At 41.7% G+C, this 21,165-nt stretch overlaps 2 protein-coding genes across 3 annotated transcripts; both read right to left on the bottom strand.

The window, feature by feature from the left end:
* Positions 1-5,549: 5,549 nt before the first annotated feature.
* LOC115671510 (uncharacterized) lies at positions 5,550-9,611 on the bottom strand. 2 transcript variants are annotated; one of them, XR_008814430.1, is made up of 3 exons: positions 9,394-9,611; positions 5,819-7,602; positions 5,550-5,706 (listed from the first exon to the last, which is right to left on the bottom strand). XR_008814430.1 is itself a non-coding variant. In XM_030593103.2 (2 exons), exons 1-2 carry the CDS (start codon positions 9,484-9,486, stop codon positions 6,268-6,270), a joined length of 1,428 nt encoding a protein of 475 aa, XP_030448963.2. In that variant the 5' UTR covers positions 9,487-9,611; the 3' UTR covers positions 5,550-6,267. The 2 variants fall into 2 exon arrangements, 1 of the variants encoding a protein (XP_030448963.2); XM_030593103.2 differs by having other exon boundaries at positions 5,550-7,602.
* Positions 9,612-17,028: 7,417 nt separating this feature from the next.
* LOC115671561 (UPF0496 protein At3g49070) lies at positions 17,029-18,688 on the bottom strand. The gene is made up of 2 exons (XM_056302929.1): positions 18,442-18,688; positions 17,029-18,142 (listed from the first exon to the last, which is right to left on the bottom strand). The coding sequence occupies exons 1-2, from the start codon at positions 18,593-18,595 to the stop codon at positions 17,103-17,105; spliced, it is 1,194 nt and encodes a 397-aa protein (XP_056158904.1). The 5' UTR covers positions 18,596-18,688; the 3' UTR covers positions 17,029-17,102.
* Between the last annotated feature and the right edge of the window lie 2,477 nt (positions 18,689-21,165).

The raw sequence follows: 21,165 nt of genomic DNA, 5'->3' as shown, positions 1-21,165 counted from the left end.
AGAGTATATGGTAACTACTAAATACGAGGTGAAGATAAATAGAGAGATCGTATTCGTTTGAGATACCGGTAAATCAGAAAATTATTATGTAAATTATTATCATTATTAATAAAAGGCATAGGGATACTTAATTTCATTAATATTTTAATGTTTGAAAATTATTCGATACGTATTCAAGAACGTATCAGTCCTCATTGATAATTTACTAGACTAATTATATTTCCTTCAATAACTCTCACTAACTTAATATCTTAAATATCATGAATTACGAAGAAAATTTCGGATGTGACACAATCACCGGACCGACCAGAGGAAGAAGAGTAGAAAAAAATAAAGAAAAGAAAAAAAGAAAAAAAAATTATTAAAAATTATCCATGTTACCGCCGGCGACGCCACGTAGGATGGCTAGTATCTACGTCAGCGATTTCCTGCCACAATTGGCCGAATAGACTAAATTGGCAAAAAGTGAAAAGGTTTAGGACTCAATTGGCACAATTAAAAGATTTGGGACTGAATTGGTCAAAGTGCAATAGATTTTGATTTTTTTGGACAATTTTCCCTTTATTCACACTAAAAGATGGATGAAGGCTGCGTTTGGGAATAGCTTTCCCAAGGGCCTTCAGGGGTCCAAAGCTCCTTCAGCCAAATATTGGGTGTTTGGTAAATTTTTTGCAACTCACCTTGAGGAAAAGAAAGCCTTCGGAAGGCTGAAAGCCCAAGGCAGGTCCTAGGCTGCCTTGGGACTTTCAGCTTTCTCGGCATACAATTCCCAAGAGTAAGTGAAAAAAATTTCGTCCAAAACTACCCTCATCTTTTTTTTTATTTTCCGGTTTTGGCCTCGTCTATACTGTTCATCATCTTCTTCGCTGAGACCTCAGCAGCGTGGTTGTGAGGCGACGGCAACCGGCCGGAGGAGGGCCAGCGTGGTCGCGCAACCCACCGACCGTTGCTTGGGCTCGCACGATCGCCGCGAGGGGTCGCACGAATGCCGCGAGGGGTCACGCGACCTTGACGACCTTCAAGGCCCGCCGGTGACCCAGATCTGGCGCCGCGCGGCGGTTATCTGAGGCAAAACGGCCTCAGGCAGCCCTCGGTGACCACTAACGAGGGCCGCCTGGGGTCGAGCGACCCCCGACAAGGGTCGCCAAACCGAGGCGAGGCCCGCCGACGACCCAGATCTGACGCCTCGCGGCCCTCGCCCGAGGCCGACCTCCCTCAGGCGGCCCTCAGTGACCACCGACGAGGGCCGCTTGGGGTCGAGCGACCCCCGACGAGGGTCACCAAAACCAGGCGAGGGCCGACCCAAATCTGACGCCTCGCGGCCCTCGCCCGAGGCCGACCTCCCTCAGGCAGCCTCGGTGACCAACGACGAGCTGAGGTCGGTCAGCCTCGGGCGAGGGCTGCGAGGCGTCAGATCTGGGTCGCCGGCGGCCCTCGCCTGGTTTTGGCGACCCTCGTCGGGGGTCGCTCGACCCCAGACGGCCCTCGTCGGTCGTCGCCGAGGGCTGCCGGAGGTCCTTTCACCTCATACGATGGCCGCCGGCGCCAGATCTGGTCGCCGGCGGCCGGCTGCCCTTCGACGGAGCCGGCGAAGGGTTTCAACATTTTTAATAAAAAATAAAAAAAGAGCTTTGCAAGTATAATTTTTCCAAACGCTATTTTACCCAAAGTTACTTTGCAAAGGATTTTTAAGTTACAACCTACCAAACATAATTTGTATTTTAAAAAACCCCTTCAACCTAAAGTCCTTTACATTTCCCCAAAGACTTTCTCCCAAAGTGTTCCCAAACGCAGCCGAACCCCTACAAACGCATAGATATTCTTTTTCTAATTTTCCTTATCAAGAAATAAGAAAAGATCTGGCTAGTCCATTAACAATTTTCAGGAAGATAATGACAACATGGTGTACATCTGTACACAACATTGTCGAACGGTTAGTAGAGTTCAAATAGACACCTAGATATTTTTTTTGGTCAAAAGAAGACACCTAGACTGACTCGGTAGGTGTTAGCTGATTGCTGATTGATTGCTTATATTCAGGTTTTCAACGTTGTTGATGACGATCGATCATAATGTTGCCAAGTTCAATAGACAGCTGTTGACACATAAATTTCGACCGACCATTTAATAATAATTTACATAAAAAATTAGGGATTAAATTTTAACCCCTAAACAAAAATATTAAAATTGCATAGCATATAGTTTAAGTTCATATAAGTTAGTTGCAATCCGCATCGGACCGGTGGTGGCGAGAAAGCTGAAAATTCATCGCGTAAACCGAGCTCGAGCACTCGGCTCACTCAAGGGATTGGAGGCCAAAATTCACAAGTCTAAAAGGCTTTGGTTGTTTTAATTTGAGCTTAAATCAGCCCGAATTAATTTAGCTCATTTGGAATTAAAATAAAATTAAATGATAAAGCCTAAGTCTAAGCCCATTAGGACTAGGAAGCCCGGTTAATTAACTTAGGGTTGCGATATAAATATGTCGTTATGCGTCATAATCAAGGGGGCTCTCATAATTTTCAAGATTAGGGTTTTCAGAGAGAGCACGAGATACACGTGAGGAAATAGCGAGACTAAAGGGCAAGAGTGAGAAAGCGCCGCCTCATCGCCACGCTGCCTCGTGCCCGCGCCCGCGCCGCCCACTCACAGCCAAACCTGTGGCTGTGAGTAGCTTGCTGCCTCCGTTGCTCAACGACGATCCCTGCCGCTGCTACTGCCATAAAACAGTGACCCAACTCAGCGCCTTATCATCGCCTTGTCATCGACGACGAAGCCACGAAGCTCCACACGATCTGCTGCCCCCGAGACTGGGATCCTTTGATGCCATCGACGAAGTAGTTGAGCTACTGCCCTTGACGATCCTGTGCCACTGTAGCTGGACTCTTCTTTGTCGTCAAGTCTCCAGTCCAGCCCTGCACTAGTCAAGCCAACGAGTTTCCAGTCGAATCCCTACGTTCCTCCTGGTGTGCTTGTTTTGTTGCAATGTGCCCAAAATTCCACAATCGTCCTTGAAGTTCCTTTGGCGTGTAGTCCGGCCATTAGTCCATGCAAGATACGAAGAGAGGGAGGGGCATAAAGGAGCAATAAAAGACCAAAGAAAAAGATTGTTTTTTTTTCTTTCTTGCAGGTTATCCACGTTCCACCACTCCTTTGCTTTGCTGACCACTAAAGTCAGGGAGTCCAATTCCAAGATACCGCCGTAAGCCTTGCCGAGCCGCAAGCATTGCCGACCACAGCAATGTCCACGACAACTCCAGTGGTTACGCCCCCAAATCGACGTCGTCGTTGCTGCCGTCGTCCGTGAGCCCGGCGCCTAGCCGAGCTGCCCCTGCGCCGCCGTCGGCCATCCGCCGTCGGTCACCGTCCCGATCCGCAAGCCCGAGTCTGATCCAAGTTCGAATTGGAAATATCTACAAATTAGGTAAGATTCTCATCTATAATCTTAGAATATTCAATTTCCTAATCTTTCGGGTATTTGAATATTTCGTGAATAGTGCGTGGATTGCTAGATACCTTAGGATGATGTGTGCTATATCCGCAATATTTGAAAATACCCAAAATTAGGAATCATTCCTAATTTGGCAACGTATCTGGACGACTATCCGACCTTATCCCTAAGGTACGATACGCGGCGATACGGAAAATCGTTATCTTATCCATAATCACTTGGATACGATAATAGATTTTATTCGCTTTCCAAATTCGAATAATCAACTTTCCGTCGATATCTGTAACCCTATAGATATGACCGTTAGTTTGATTTCTTTGGCTTATCTGAATTTGAAGAATCTTGCGGATTGCGTGGATTGTTTAAATGTTGTTGTTATCTTTGTTTGATTGCTTTTCTTTTAAATAAAGAAAATCCAAAAATTTGTTAGTTAGATTTAAATTAGAAGTTTTGCATGTTTAGGGAACCCTAAATGTATCTAGAAGATAGGATAATTATTTAATTTAAATTAGGACTTGAGATAATTTATTTCCTAGTTTAAATTAGGTGTTATTCTAATCCTAATAGATTATTTAGGTTATTTTTAGATTCCGAATTTCCATGAAAATCCAAAAAAATGAGTCACTTTAGGATAGATCAAATCATTTTCTCTAGGATAGATTGCATGTTGATTTGAGTATTTTTAATTCCGAATTTCATTGAAAAAAAAATACCAAAAATAAATCATTTGTCCGTCATTAGAATTAGGTCGCGTCGTCGCATGACATATAGTTCGCATGCTAGGTTGTATTAATCTCATGTCATTTTTTGCACGTCATTGCATATAGGTTAGTTTGCATTTTAATAAAGCGCAAACCCTAAAAAACACCTCGAGTGCCTTGTTTTGTTAATTAGAAATCATAGTAGGATTGTCTGTATGATTTTCTACTAACAATGCAGATGCTTGCGTTGCATTAAGGTACGTCATTCTCCTAATCTTGCAATTTAGTTATTGCTTTCTTGGGTGTTAAATTGGTGGTTTGCGCACCCGCATGAACACCTCACATGTTAGTGATTAGGTAATAAAATGGATCCAGACTGCATGCATAAACATTTTTTGAAAAGAAAAGGTACCGAAAGGGCGTTAGATTAGATCTAGCGTAATCAAGTCCCCGAGCTTAGAATTTCTGGTTCGTAGGAATAAAACATATCTCCCTATGTTTTATTTAGGTTTCTAATCGACCTACCACAAATAGATTAGTGGCGGCTCCAAGCACGAAAACTTTTGCATGTTAAAAACTTAAACTCTAAGTTGCGAATTGGTAGGACTTGGGAGGGCCCGAGTTAAGCTTAGTCTTAATAATCCATTAACCTGAGAAAATTTTAGATCGCGACAACAACGAGTCAGAAGAAGTTCGAAAATGAAATGCTTCGATCTGATTTTGCTATGATATTGTAGAATTCAAGCGAGATGATGAGAAATTCTCTCTCAAGTTTGGTAGAGACTCACTGACTTTTGAAATTTCTTTAGGTACAGATTAATTCATACGAAGTGGGGATTGCGGAGATGATGCAGTCTCGGAAATCAAATGACCAAACAATACTCATGTATGTATAGGTGCCCATACTTCGTTTATTTGAGTATACAGACATTTGCCTGAGGTTGATCAAATGAACTCATCTCTTTGAAAAATTCTCATGAGTTGCGGCTACGATGAGGAACCTCTTGACTCATCTTGACTAGAATACGATCTCTTTACATAAAAAGGACTGCATTTCTACTTGCAGGACTTGTTCCCCACGCCCTTAGAAGCTTCTGAATGAGCTTTACTTCATTGCAGATTCAGTTCACTCATGTTGTTCTCATCATTCGTTTTGAAAGCAAGATTAGCATTCATACGCTATCGGCAAAGCAGTGCAGAATTTCCATGTGATACTACTCATTTCTTGTATAATCTGATTGCTATTAAGGATTAATGAAATCATTGATCAGATACTTGCCTCCAGGTCGGTCCCTCTTTCATTTTATAGTGAAACGATATGATAATCTGTCGAGGCTAGGCCATGGTCTATGACCCAAAGCATATAAACAACAGCTCAGATAAGCTAGCAAGAACGATGGGTCAAATGTCATCTATTAACACGGGGCCACAGGCTTTATCATACACGCATTCAAGATAAGGCAACATGACAGCAAACAGCTAGAGACTCCACCGAGTATCACAGCATTGAGCAACTTCACAGAACAAAGGCCTCGCTCACCCAAACAACAAAACCTGGTCAAGTCAATCATCAATTATTCTGTCCTGTCAATCTCTATCAAACGTAAGAGGACAGAAGCAACCGTTGCAGATGGATAACGAGTCAAAGAGCATCACGAGCACTTACCGGGTATCTATCTGACTGACATTGGTCGATCCTTCCACTGTTGAGCGTACCCACCTTCAATGAGAAATAAAAGGTTACATCTTTCGTACCAAGTAAAAGATACGGAATTATTGATCCGTTCTTGAAATGTTCCCCTTAGTAATGCACATGTCTAGAATGAACGACCCCAAAAGCATTGTCTGTATCTCATACATATTATCCCTACTTTTCTGCCCAAAAAACTGATGGACAATACAGTATCATGCTTGCACAAACGATCCTAGTAATTCTACACTGTTTTTGAGCAATGAACAGATGACCCCACCATAGGTCGATTAATCATCGATCATATCCCAAGCTATGCACATGTGCCAAAGAATGTCTACTTCGCCGAATGTAGAACTGCTCATGAGAAGCGTATTTCCTTTTAAGTTCATGAGTTGATATGAAGACAAAACTCTTAATGGGTGTCAGCTAACTTCTGGTTGCAGGAAAGGCAAGAAAGACCATCTGCTTTCCAGCTTAGCTTCCTTCACAGCAATGTTGTCATTGGCCCACCATTCGGAGCTGATAGCAGAATGCCTATGGAGATTTCTGTCAGAATTATCAAAGTTGAACTCTTTCACTGAACCAAGTTTGTTCAGACAATGCTTTTGACAGAAACCTCTGCCCGTCTCTCCTGGAGCTTTTTCAGCTTTTCCATCTGCACTTTCCCTAATGCACTTCTCACAGCTATTCTCAGCATCCATTTGAATTCTACCTCCTTCAGTGGTGCTTCCTGCCACTATTTCCTGTGAATATTCCAGACCAATAGAAGTAGCTGATTTACTTTCAAGACAACGGGCCACATCCTCACTAGTCAACTCAAATGAAATTCTGTGATGAACTACAGGCTCCTCATGTACAGATCCATCCTCAACGCTCATCTGTTTATCAAGCAGAATATCACCATCTCGAGATGGAGGCCCCACTCCATTAGGCGTCAAACATCCAGAACCAAGTCCGGAACCTAGTCCGGCACCATCTGGAGTCAAAGCACCAGAACCAAGCCTGGAGCCCAGCGCCGCACCATCTGGTGTTAAGGATCCCGAACCTAGCCTTGAACCCCACTTGCGAGTGTTGAAGTGTTCAAAGCCCAATAGTTTAGGAGCTTCTCCAATATGAAACCCAAAAACTGGGTATTTGCCAGGAAAAGGAGAAGAGGTTCCAGAATTAGAAACCGTAGAACCTGGGGATACAAATTTGCCACCCGGGCTTCCTGGATATATTTGGTAAGGCTGAAACTCACATTGAGATAATGAAAACTTCTGTTTAGGCCCGCTATTTCTTCGCGCACGTTCCAGCGAAGAAGTCAGTAACTGAGCAAACGGCACTTCAGGGGAAGAAGGTGTAGTCGCTTGCAGTGATTCAGGAGGAGGAGTGAACGAAGCCGTGGATGGTTCTGTGGTGAAGGTAGAAAATACAGGTGGTGACACCAAGTGTGTTTCATAAGCATAAGGGCCAACCGAGAAAATAGGAGGAGGGCCACAAGGAGAGTGGCTGACAGCTAGGGCAGCTAGTGATACTAATCCAGCAGGTGACTGGGAGGCTGAAGGAGGATCCGATTGTAAAATAGATGTAGGAGAAGAGGGAGGAGCGATGAACGGCAGCACAATGGCAGTTGAAGGTGGTAGGTTCTCGGCAGCAGGTACTTCAGCACTGGGGACCAACGGTTCAGGGACAAGAACGGCATGGCCTATCCTTTTGCTATTTCTATGATACCCAAAACACCAGTATAGGCTCCAGCAGCTTCCCCATCTTCTTTTCTGGAATCAATAGGATAAAGAGGGAATTCAAGAAAAAAGCATATAAATCACAAATATTGACCATTGTTTTTCCACTAAATAATCAACTGTCGGAGACACTCAGCTTGAGATGATATCAAGCTCATGATATGATTTATGTGATCGCACACTTCTGTGATGCAAAATTATGAGGGCCGACCAATTGTACACAGTTTGAGTAATGAGGGAAGCAAGGAGAGACGCCCGAAAAGAAGAGACCCAAAAATGGGCTACCACACTTTTCAATATCTCCTGGCCTCAAAGGCTTCATTCTAGATAGAAAATTCTATTTTCGAATCAATCACTCCAAGTTGTTCCCCAGAGCAAAGTATGGCAAGCTCGAAAGCAATTTTAATGAAGAAAAATTTCTAACTGAGCTAAGAATATTGGCCCAGTCATTTAAAACACCGTTTATCAGCAATATTACACTCAACAACCTCTGGAACATATTCTCAGAAGGGAAATATGTTTTCTAAGTAGAGTTCTACCAGTAATCATTCATGATAGCTCACGTCCTCAAAATTTATTTGGGTGTCTCAGTATCAATATTTTCAAATTGGCCATCTCCTTCAGTGATAATAGAAAAGAAAATCAAATTAGGCAGTTGGTCAGATATAGCCAGTTAGGCCCCTGGTCACCGGTGTCTCATCTAAACCAACACTACTAGTTGGTGTTGCCTTTCAGGAAGATAAGGAAGGGTGACACCTTTCCTGGGTTAGAGAGACATTTCTGAAAGAATTATATGATTGCATCGACAGCACTACTTCCTCATTCTGTTAACAGAAAAATGAAGTTATTTCCAGAAGACCAATATGACCGACGCAGTAGGAGCAGCAGTCGCATCCGTAAGGTAGCATTTCCGTTTTACCCTAAATATGACCGGCCAATTCGTCAAAAAAAAAATGACTTTGCTCTGTGAACATTCACATGAAGTTTACTTAGCTACTAGCCAAAGACCAGAGAGACCAGTACTTGCAAGTTGCAACTATAAGTAATACAAGCCTCACAGGCATTTCCAGGCTTTGCTACTAGCTAATGGGTGCCCAAAAATGAAGGAAGAGACAATAAAAAATTCAGGCGATTCGGGCAGTGGACTAGTTTAATCATCGGGAAAGGAGAAACAGGTGAAACGGGTTGTTTTCTGTATATTATATAATCATAAAGCTAAAGCCAAAAGGTAAAATCATTAGCAAGCCGCTACTTTTTCCAATTGTTAGTACACAGAGGCCGCTAGATTTCCGTTTTCCTTTTTTGACGAGGACCACGTCCACGAGAGGTTCACCAGCCCAATCGACTGGCTGTTGAGTTCTGGACCATCATGGCTTTCTCTCATCGTTCTCTTTCCCTCCCGGTGCACAACAGGGAGAGATGAAGGGAAACTTTGAGAAAGAAAAGGAAGGAAAAGAAAGGCAGCCGAGGAATTCAAAAGTAACTTGATGGGATTCGAACTCGGTGCGCATGGACACGATTTTCAGCCCTATACTATACTTGGATGAGAAAACTGACGAATCCAAAACCTGACGACTCCACGGGCGCAACTATCGAACCAAAGCGAAATAACATTACCAATTCCCAAAAAACATAGAAAGCATTCGCGTACTAGAAGCCCAGAGAAGAAACGATATATGATGACCCGAGGATCTTCCAGTTCGTCCCACACAGCTCTCAAGTCGAGCAGCACAGCCCGAGATTTAAGCCGCGAGAACCATTTCTCATCCACGCGCACGCGCACGCGCACATCCAAAAAAAACACCGATTCCACGGTCTCTTTACCTGGACGGCGGCGGGTTGCGCGCGGGCCTCGGCGGTGACGATGGCGGCGGCGGCGGCGTTCACGGTGTCGACGCTGCTGTGGGCGGCCCTCATCCTCGCCGACGGAGCAGGGAGGAGCGCCGGAACATGGAGGTGCGCCAAGGGAACGGCGGAATCGGAGGGCACGCGCAGGAACGAAAGCCACAGGAGGAGGAGGAGGCAGGCAAGCGCAAGCTCAAGCTCTCTCTCTCTCTCTCTAGGTTGGGTTGGGTTCTCTCACTAGGCTGGTGCGTCGTTATCCTTCATCGTCCGTCCCTCCTCGAATTAATAATTGCAACTTCTCGCCACAGGAGGATGATTACGACGGCCTCCCTCCCTCCCTCCATTCCATTGCCTGCATTATTATTATCATCATCATCATTTTTGTTAATCCCCCTTCCCCCCCTCTGCTCTTCTGGCTCGATGTGGGAGCGGGAGTTCAGCTTCGCTCGGTGATGTTGACCGCGAATCTGCCTCTGCTCAAAAATCTCTTCCGTCGCTGTTGAAAAAAATAATAAAGGATTGGAGAAGCGAAGAAGGCATCGAGTTTTTAGCGACTGCCTGTCGCTCCCACCGTTGCCTCTGGTGGACGTGAGATCGCAGCCGTTGAGCTTACATGGGTTCATCGATTCCAAAGGTGCGGATGGGACCGAGCCATGTTCACCCCGATCCCCACCCAACGACATTATATTACTGGAAAGAGCCTTGCGTGAGTGCATGGACGGACCAGATACGATCACCGCATATGTGTTTTTTTCTTTTCCTTTCTTCCTTTTTTTGGCTAATGTGGAGGCAGATTGATTTGGACGTGAACGAGGCCACAAGTGTAAAACCCTATAGTCAAACGATGTCGAATGGTAATGAAATCTTATATGGATTTTATGATTAAATGATCGATTATATTTTGTTTTTTGTGTTATCCAGATAACGCTAATAGCTCTGTCTTCTGGTTATTTTTTTGCACAACCAATCGAGCTTTAGCAAATGTAATGCTGCATCATCAAGTAACAAAAGAAATAAAGCTTTCTGTCTTAGAGCAAGGGCCATGAACCAGCACCGACCACTGGACAAGGGCTACGAGTCCTCGCCACGCTATGAGCGAGGGCCATGAGCCCTCACCTAGTGGCCCACCCTTAATAATAAAAAAAAAAAGAAAAGAAAAAAATTCAACACATATCAAGAAAATTTAAAAAATTTACTCATCATCGTCGATTGTGTCTTGTAGGACGGCCGATGTTCACGTCATCAATTTTCGGTCAAAATTAGTTGGATGGACTACATTAGCAAATTGTCAAAAGATTTATAACTAAATTGACCAAATTGAAAGATTTAATACTAAATTGGCATAAATGTAATAAATTTATGATTTTTTTGGGTAATTTTCCCTATTACCATAACAGATGGAAAAGGTTAGAGAACATGTAAATTAAGATTCGAAACATCACCATCACATCGAAATGCCCGGGGTTGCATTCGGGTTGCAAATATCGCAATTGAAAAGATTACTACCATGGAAACGATTCCTGGGTGTAGGTGCTCCAAAATTAATTTAACCCATAATTTTTAAGAGAGTGATTTGCATATCTCGTGTGAAAGAAGGCAAAAACATGAAAGGGAAAACCAAACACCAAAATGATGTTGGATTTAAGGGTGCGTTCGTTTCGCAGAAAATGAGTGATTTGAAAAATATTTTCAGAAAAATAATCGTTTGTATCGCTTACAAAAATAAATTAATGAAATTTTTTTCATCGCTCACGAAATTAATTAGGCATAAATTGTTATCAACAATAAAAATATTTTTCGATGACTAATTTTTCTAAGTGATATAAGCAATCATTTTTCGAAAAACATTTTTCAAATCACTCATTTTTCGCAAATAAAAGCACCAGTAAGGAAATCAACCATGGGTTTTCTCCTCCAAAACAACAATCGTAAAAATAACACCATGCAATTTGCGAAAATAACTTGGTGGTAAAAAAACTTGTTAAAAGAGAAAGCCGTTTTACCCTTTTTGGGGATGTCCTTTGCTTTACCTCCCGAAAAGGGGGACTTTCTAAGCAAAGGTGCGCACGTGTGGATTGCAACTTTGTGTGATGATGGGTTTTCATGAGAAAGAAAGTGACTCTCATGACTTTTTTAGCTAAGGACTTTGAATCCGATAAGTGATCTTCCATCAAACCCCTCCTTTTTAGGTACCCTGTCCTTGTCCGTCTCCTCTCTTTCGTTTACCTCAACCTTTTTACCCGATGCTTTTCGAAAGAAAAGCATCATCATATCATTGAGAGCTTTGCATGGTTGTAGAAAGTGAAGTTAGCAAAATGGGAAATCGGGTTTCTTTCTTCTTCTTTTTATCTATATTTGGCTAATTGTGACCGAGGGGCGGTGGAAATCGACATTGAGAACGAAAAAATATATGTATATATAATATCGATCACTAACTGAGGTTTAAATTTCACGACTCTTATATAGAGAAAATTCAAGTGATTTGAACGTGTCGTTCTGATTTTGGGAGAGGCTAAGAACAAATGACGTGGTCCACACCAAGGACGTGCACATGTGCCCCGAGATAATCTGGAATTGGATGCTGGGTGGGGGGTGTGGCTTAGCGGGGCTTAGGTCCTACATGACAAACACTAAACCAGCACACCACATGTTCGACTGGAGGGGGGAAGTAGGTGGCAGACATGAAGTTAGTCATGCGATTGATTATCTTGACATTGACAGAAAGAAAGAGAGAGAGAGAGAGAGAGTAGATTAGGATTAGGACTAGGATTAGGATCATCTTGAAGAATGTAAGGAGCTAATTAATGAACGAAACATTCTTTTTAGTGGTTTCCGCCTTAAATTGCGTTTACGGAATTCTTCTTATGTGACACATTCCATTCTTTTCGACATTTCATTGGCACGCTCGATATGCCACATAAGAACTCAGATCCTCTCGAAAACTGAACTCAACGTATTGAATTTAGTCATTTGATTCGTTTGTTCTGCGGAAAATGAATGATTTGGAAAATATTTTTCAAAAAATGATCGCTTGTACTGCGTAAAATAATCAATCAAAAGAAAATATTTTTATTATCGACATCAATTTATGTCTAAATATTTTCGTAGATAATGGAAATATTTTTCATTTATTCATTTTCGTAAATGATACGAGCAATTATTTTTAGGAAAAAAATTTTCAAATCATTCATTTTCCGCGAGATAAATGGAACCCCACATCCCATAGGAAAATATTAGCATATCGCATTGAAGAGCTTCTTATTTCTCATCAATGGAATGGTTACGAACTTGTAGTAAATTTGAAATTTGAATTTAAGAGATACATGAGCATTAGCTAATAAGTAAATGCACAAGGACTAATCATTGGAAAAAAAAAGATTTGAGGATATATTTATCGGCGTAGACTCCACGTGTTAATTCACCCCTTGAATTGGGAAAATTACCAAAAAATTCTAAACTTATTGTGCGGATGTCAAGTCAGTCCTCTAAAACTTTTAATTTGGCCAATTTAGTATAAAACTTATGACAATTTGGCAATATAGTCCTTAGTTTAGCTGCGAGATAGGGAAAATTGTCAGCCTCTTGACTTTGACTTTACTCTTAGGCTCCGTTCGTTTGGCGGAAAATATTCTCCTTTTGGAAAATATTTTCCCGGAAGTCATTTTCCTGGAAAATGTTTTCCCGGAACATAATTTTCCGGTGTTCGGTGATCAATATGAAAAAGTTTCGGAAAATATTTTTCGCCGGTGGCGGCAGCGGCAACCAGCGGCGGCGGCGGCCGGCGGCCGGCGACCTTAGTAAAGAAGAAGAAGAAGAAGAAGCTCCGGAAAATGATTTTCGCTTTTGAAGAAGCGGAAGTCATTTTCCATAGACTTAGACTATTTTGTGAGGGGGGGAAGGAAAATATTTTCCCACGGAAAACGTTTTCCGCCCCCCGAACACCGGAAAATCCGGAAAATATTTTCCGGGAAAATATTTTCCGCCAAACGAACGGAGCCTTAGTTAAGTTGTTTGCCTTCAGATTCTCGCTCTGTGGGGTGAGCAAGATGTGACCTCTTGTAGTCAGTGTTAGCCGTACCACGTAAAACAGTCAGCGACCATGTTAACAATTTCCAATCAAAATTGGTAAGAAGTACTATATTGACAAATTGTCAAAATGTTTAGAATTAAATTAGCCAAATTAAAATGTTTATAACTAAATTGACATCCATATTCCATACAATAGGTTTAGAATTTTTTTGGGTAATTATCACACTTGAATTTAGATGGTAAACCTACCATATATTGTGAGGAATAGTAGGTATGGACTCCATTTTAGGAGGACTTGCGTTTCATCGTTGGAAACGAAAATGGATTGGTTACATCAGTTATCACAAAAAGCAACGAGGGTAAAAAATAAAAGTAGTCCATCGATGTTTCCCCAAGTAAGAAAGTTCGGCTCTTAAATAGAAGGCCCACTCCCATCTGGAAGAAGCATAGGACGAGGAATCCGGAAGAGTAGCAAAAAGGCTAGACCAGATTCATCAGTCCGGATTAGAACAGTCACATCTCGAGTTTCCCAACATTCGGAAATTCGAGACTACCAAAGTAAGTATAAATAGCCATAAATCAACATTCGAGGCACCGGATATTTAAGAGATACACAAGCCCTTTACTTTGTCAAATTCATTTCTTTTGAGCTCGAGCTAACTTGAGCGTTGGAGGGTCCTAAAAATATGTCCTTCGAGTACTGTCTTGTCGGGTTATCAAGGAACTTTCACGAGGAATATCGAGTTACAACGTATGACTATTATCATGAGTACAAATAAAAAAGTTCATTGACCAAGATCACATTTTGTTCTATGATCGCTGTCATAGACGATAACAGTAATGTGTCTTTTTTATGAAACTTTTAGGGCTAACGAGATAATTTTTTTTTTAACTGATTAGGTCAGAGACCTGTCATGTGACATGATTCGAGATAAGATTGACCTCGTCATGTTTCTTTTCTCCTCAAGACAACCTCTCTTCGTAATTTCAATGCCTAAAAAGATATTGCACGAGAAGTCATTGAGTCACTAACGTCGAGTGTGAACAGTTTAAAGCTCATTGAATCACTATCATGTTCGAAAGGTATAATTATTGAACTATGAAAGGTGCTATACAAGTGCTGTAGGGAGGCAACAGTAACGGCGGAATGAGATTGAGTAATAGAATCACAAAAGGTATGGATCGAGCATATTAGGTTGGAGGAACGAGAAAATTTTAAGCTAGAACATGAAGTGTGCGATTTTTTAAAAGTTTTTTGAAGTGAGGGCCTTGGCTGGCCCCTAAGCTCTGCCAATGATCACTAATACTTTTCGTTAAAATAATTTTAACTAGTGAAAATCTTATTTGATTGATAACTTCTCTTTCAAAAGGAGTGTTTAATGTTGAAAATATCTATTTTATTTTTTATTGATACATAGAATGCACTAATTTAATTTAACTAGAATCAAAAGTACCTTCATAACAAGATTATTGATGGTCATGAAACACAAGTACAAACTCTTCTAGAATAGTCCCAATAAACCATTATTTAGTAAAAAATTTATGTTCTAACCTTAAGGCATAGCTTATAAGCACAATACGCTAATAACTTAATCATATGCTTGTAACACATATTATAATATGTTATATGGTGGGATAAGCTATTAGTTTATTAGTGAGTTATGATAATATCTTATTAACTTTTCAATAACTGTCAATATAGAAGATGAATTTATTATTGTCAGAATATAATTCTTTAGTTAACATGGCCATTTATAATTTGAATTATATATAACAAAAGTCATGATTATTTATGATGACAAGTTTTATAAGATTTGTAATATAATGGTATTATTCGGAATACAAATTTAGAATGAAATTCCCATATAATTATATACTAGCAATGTAAAAAAGACATTCGTGGGAACAAAAGCAATAAGCATGCATAACTATATCTTAGTCTACAGAGCCATGCAAATTTGTGTTTCTAGGCAATGTTGCCATTTGGTAAAAAAGTTGCACTAGTTTTGTGCGGCATTACTCTTCTACTGATTGAGATCTGCACTGTGGAGCCAAAGCCGCTAATTTTGTCCATGTCCCTCTTGTAAGTCTCCATGGCAGTCATGATGGTGCAATGTTTAAAGCTTATCACATGCTATCATGGTTTGAATAGTATGACGAACGTGAAAAAATTAGAAAAATCATTTCACTCCCATTTCAATTGGATTGGTCATCTCATAGGGTAACCAGAAAAGCAATCAGCATTCCTTTACCCATGAGGCACTTGCTGATGCCTCCCACCACCACCACCACCACCATTGATTTTCTCGCTATATCCCTAAATTCCTTTCACAAACTTCAATGGTTGCTTATTTGTATGACTCTCTGGATTGCTTCAATCCCTCTCATTTTTGGGCCCGCTCCAATAGATGTATTCTATATTATTTTAGTAATTTGTAGGATCTCAGGATCCAAGACGAATGTCCCTAACTGCAGGCCGATAGTAATAATCATGCTCGAAAAGATTCAAATTTAGAAACAATTTATCTCGATTTGACTAGCTGGGACGATTCGTTTGATCAACTTTCATTCTTGAAGTAAGAGATGTTTGCTCCCACAGTAATATTTTCTTTCTAATGGTGCTTCCCAGATTATAGATTATGGATTTTGTGGGCTTGAGCTTGCTTTCATGTCCATTAAATTAGATTTTGAAATGGGATTACTGGGAATGGGATTCTAATTAGGGATGTACGCATCAAAAGAAAAAAAAAACGCATTGGTGAGAGAGGTCCTCAAATTATCTATTAATCACACACAAGAAATGAGAAATTTAGTAGGCCATTGCATCGATGATAGAGTCTCTGGTCTTTTATGGATAACATGAGAGCCTTGATAACATACAAGTGTTAAAGGGAGGCAAAGTAACGGCCGGATAAGATTGATGAGTAATAGGAGATGATGGATCGAGCATATTGGGTAGGAAGAGAGACAAAAGTGTTTTTTTAGGTAGAATAGAATATGAAGTATATGATTGTTTTAAATTACTTATATTGCAAAAAGAAAATGGAAACTTAGAAGGCGCAGGGCACCCGCTCCTGGGTTTTGCCAATGCTTACAAATAATTTGCATTAAAATAATTTTAAATAACAAAAACATTATTTAATTAATGTGTATAACGTTAAAATTTTGGGTTAATACCACGGAAAACCACAAACTAGTACACATGTGACAATTTTACCCAAAATTAATTTTTTGACCATCAAAAACCCTAAATTGATACACCTGTGACAATTTACCCTCCGTTAGTTTCAGTTAAATTTTACCGTCAAATTGCTGAGTTTGATGACACGTGATAGTTGACGGGTGTACCAGTTTGGGATTTTATCCCTCCATTTGTCACAGGTTTACAAATTTGTGATTTTTCGTTGTATTAATACAATTTAACGGAGGGTAAATTTATCACAAGTGTATCAGTTTGAGATTTTTTATGGTCAAAAAATTAGTTCGAGATAAATTTATCACAGATGTTTCAGTTTGAGCTTTTTCGTGGTATGAACCCTAAAATTTTAGATAGGAAGAACCGGAGAACTATTCTAAGAGCAAGAATGATACCAAGATGAATCTGGCCAATGATTCCAAATTGACTATTCCATTAATATAGAGGATCGGACTAGTTTAATTTAACTTGGACCCAAAAGCTCTTTCACAACAAGATTTCGTGCCCTGTTGATGGTCATGAAGCACAAGTACAAGTGCTCTTCTAGTTCATCAAGCTGCTCGACGAAGTTGCACTCGTTTTCGCCGAGGGTCGCTCTTCCGCCGACTTGGATCTTGTCGTCTCCACGGTCGAGCCAAAACCGAACCATCGCACACGTGTGCTCGAGTTCGTCGTTAATCCGAGTCACGAGCCGGCTAATTGTGTCCATGTCCCTCTTCAGTATATAGGTCCCTTTGGCAGCCGAGTCCAATTGAGCCAAGACTTTTTTAAAGCTCTTGGCCGAAGCCATTTCGAACGAAGCAGCCACTATAGCCGGTGCGGCCACCAGCATCGCAAGACCATGAGCCATGACGATTATAGTCAGTGAAGCGGTTACGACTATAAGGAATGTAGCCGAGCCGTGCCGGAGTTTATTGATGGTCTTGAGCTTGGCTTTCGCTTTGTTACGGCTCGACTCGAGCCGGCTCAACAACATCGCGCAACCAACTTGGGTGGATTGAATTTGGGTAGTAGAAGAGGAAGACAGGGTTAACGGGCTTTCGAAATTCGAAAATTCGGTTAAGCGGATTGAGATGCTGGGGGATTGGTTTAAGGATCCGGATTGGGAGATGCCGAGAGCTTGAAGGGCCGATTTGAGGGAGCGACATTGGACCCGCGTTCGGTCGACGTCCTTCAGCAAGGCGCCGCAGAGGAGGGAGGCTCTGCCGGTTTCGGCGAAGTACTCCGCCAAGAGGGATTTCTGCGCGGGTCGGATACGGGCCAGGTCGAGGATCCGTATGACGGCGGGCTGGTCCGGCTCCAGGAGGTGCTCGGCGAAGAGCCGGTAGGAGGGGAGCCGAACCGCGGTGGTCGACCCGGCCGGGTCGCGCGGGGGTGGATCGTCGTCGGAGAGCGCGAGGACGCGTGCCCAGAACTCGTCGTACGATTCCGTGCGAAAGGCGCTGGCGTATTCTTCGCGCAAGTCAAAGCCGGCTTCTGGGCCTGGGACTTTGGGCACCGTGCCTGTGCGCCGCCAATGACAAAGGGCCGATAGAAATGATGAAAGTGGCCGAAAAACACATGTCATGAGAACTTAAGATCACTTATCACGAAGTAATATGGTCCCGACTAATCTAATCGATGTAGTTTCGATTCACGTACTTCCTCGTGATTTTGGGAGAAATATTTGTACTCTCGAAAATTGTACATTAGCAACTTATCATTTCTAACCGAGGAAAAAAAAAAAGAAGACCGACACGAGAACGCATTAGATGATGATATAAGGAGTGATCAGAGACGGAGCAAAAGGGTAAGCACGACACCGCGGCCAGGAAGCAATCTTTTGATGCGGGCGACGATTCTGTCCGTCATTCTCACGGCTCGAACCGGCAATAATCTCGTAACTGCTGCGACACGTGACGGAAAGCGGGTCGCGGCAAGGAAAGCAGAAGAAATCAGTAAATGAAAAGGCATCATGAGAATTCTCGCATGTGCTAAGAAAGGGAAGTACCTGAAAGAAAAAAAATTTAGAGCGCCTCGAGAACACGAGCTAGTGCTTTGGAATCTCGTTTTTTTGTGGGTGTGGAAGGAAGGATACTACGGGTGAGGAATAACATTTATAATTGAAGAATGAGCCATGGTTTGGTTTGCCTTCTAAGATTTGGAGAAAGGGTTTCGGGCGGTGACCTCGTACTTGTAGTACAAGTGAAGAAGACGGTGAGTCGTGCTCTTGTTTTGATCCGTAAAAGGTGAAGAATGGACTAACAAGAAGTAGTCCGTTACGGTTGCAGGAGAAGTTTCTGCATAACAACAGAGCAAATTCATCTCCCCAATACTCAAAATCGCCCTCCGCGTTCAATGCCGGAGAACACCATTGTTCAACCTAATCACGTGTCCAACGACCGGGTGGGGCTCGTCCAGGCTCGAAACACGAATTGGGCGAGCATGGGCAAGTATACTCAAGGAAAATTGTCCAAAAAGTCATAAACCTATTGCACTTTTACCAATTCAGTTCCAAACATTTTAATCGTGCCAATTGAATCATAAATCTTTTCATGTTTTGCCAAATGAGTCCATTCGGTCAATTTTGACCGAAAAACGCTGACGTAGATGCTGGCAAGGCCGGCAAGGGTGGCCCTTTGCCTGAATAGTTTCTAGCATATTCAGGGAAAATTGTCCAAAAAAACCTAAACAGTTTCAGGCAAGGACCACCCTCGCCGGCGGAGGGAAAAGGGGAAAAAGAAAATAGAAAAACAAAAAAGAAGAGAAAAGAGAAAGAAAAAAGTAAAGAAGAAAAGAAAAAAAAGGAAAAAATCAAAAATATTTTTTTAAAAAAATATTATTAAATTTGTTCATGTTAGCGCCAGTCGTCGTCGGCCGTGCCACGTAGGGCGCTCGGCGTCCATGTCAGTGGTTTCGCGCTAAAATTGACCGGATGGACTCAATTGACAAAATGTGAAAAGGTTTAGAATTCAATAGGCACAATTAAAAGGTTTTGAACTAAATTATTAAAAATACAATAAGTTTATGACTTTTTGGACAATTTTCCCGGTATATTCGTACTCTTGGTCCGAGGCTCCCGGTCCACCCATCTAGTCTGATCAGGTCCACCTTGATTCTGTAATTTTACCCAAGAAATAATATGATTTTATATCACGGGCGCACCGAGCTAGATATTGGGTCCAAAAGTCCTGGTCCAGGCTAGCTAATTAGGATTACGTCTACTTCTTAGGGACTAAGTAAGCATCATGAGTTGAATGGGGACAGAGAGGAAAGTTGCTGAGGCAAAGTTTCTATCATAAGATAATACTCTACTGCTCGAATATTCTTGAGAACTCAATTGCCTCGTCCCACCTGGTCCACCGCCACTCTCGACCGACGAAGATGGAAGACGACTCTGGATGGATTCTCTTTTAAGTGGGTTTTTTTCCGGAGACAACCCAGAGATATTATGAGTGGTTGGAGGCAAACTGTGTGGGTCGTCGGGGGTGTGCTCTGGAGAGCTGGTTGTGATAAGAATAAGAATCATGTCTGAACAGGAAAGATCCTGGACCGCTGGATAAAGAGTGAGTCTGCCCAGAATATTTCAAGTCTTGGCGGCTGGAACAGAGGTTAAGGCCAGAAGAGTTGTCGTTGAGCGAGGCCCAGTCAACTCACCCAGGCCCGAGTTCGAAGTGTATGGTTCTAGAGAAGTGTTCTGCATTGGTCATCATCAATCGTGACCTCAGCCAACTCATTTCCATTTGATTTGGCTGGGAATAGATGATGCTCTTCGATGACAAAACTTGAGCCTGACATCAATGGCTGACTTGACCCATTAACATGACCATATCTCGGTCGAATCACCGTCTCTGCAAAAGCACAACCACCCCGTTACAGTGTCGTATGAGTCTTCAAGTTTTCTTTGAGCCGGCCAGCCTTGACCCTGCTTGATGTATGACGGGATGAATTAATGTATTTGGTGCGTATGAAGTAAAATAACTTTAGGATAGAAAAGTTGGCTATCAAGGTATAATGGAATGTTTTCCCAATCATTGATCCATTTCTTAACCCATATTTGATGAGCCGAATTGTTATGTGGATTAATTTTATTTAGTAAATAGGTATGGAATGATGAAGCCTTAGATAATGGATTAATAATTTATTTAGACCAAATCCACCTCTATGATTATTTCATCTTTGCTCAATTCGTGCTCTCACCTCAATTTGGGTATATGAGTTTTCTTATATTGTGTTAAGTATATAAGTTTTTTAGCAAAACAAGTCAGATCGGGTATTGGTTTGGTATAGATTGGGCTGTATATAAATCATTACATTTGTATTACTTAGAAATAGGTCAAAAATGAGTCAAACGGATCAATTTGGGTCGAACTATTCTCAATCCAACCCGTTGGTCGATTACCAACAAGGATAAAGAAGTTCAAGGTCCGTGACCCACAATTGTATGAATAAACAAAGAATTTTAAAATTCATTACCAACAAATTGGATAAAAAAACCGAAGAAATCACTTGAGAAGAATTCTTATATATTATCAACTCAAATCTAC

This window comes from Syzygium oleosum, unplaced genomic scaffold, assembly GCF_021117445.2.
Source record: "Syzygium oleosum isolate NSW1041296 unplaced genomic scaffold, Sole_v2.1 Sole_v2.25, whole genome shotgun sequence".
Classification (NCBI taxonomy): domain Eukaryota; kingdom Viridiplantae; phylum Streptophyta; class Magnoliopsida; order Myrtales; family Myrtaceae; genus Syzygium; species Syzygium oleosum.
This window is presented reverse-complemented; position numbering and strand designations above follow the sequence as displayed.

Excerpts from the sequence above, each read along its gene's own strand:
- LOC115671510 (XM_030593103.2), bottom strand. The coding sequence starts at position 9,486 with ATGAGGGCCGCCCACAGCAGCGTCGACACCGTGAACGCCGCCGCCGCC. Across the intron at positions 7,603-9,393 it reads CGCAACCCGCCGCCGTCCAG|AAAAGAAGATGGGGAAGCTG; the intron begins GTAAAGAGACCG and ends TATTGATTCCAG.
- LOC115671561 (XM_056302929.1), bottom strand. The coding sequence starts at position 18,595 with ATGATGCCTTTTCATTTACTGATTTCTTCTGCTTTCCTTGCCGCGACC. Across the intron at positions 18,143-18,441 it reads AAGATTGCTTCCTGGCCGCG|GCACGGTGCCCAAAGTCCCA; the intron begins GTGTCGTGCTTA and ends GGCGGCGCACAG.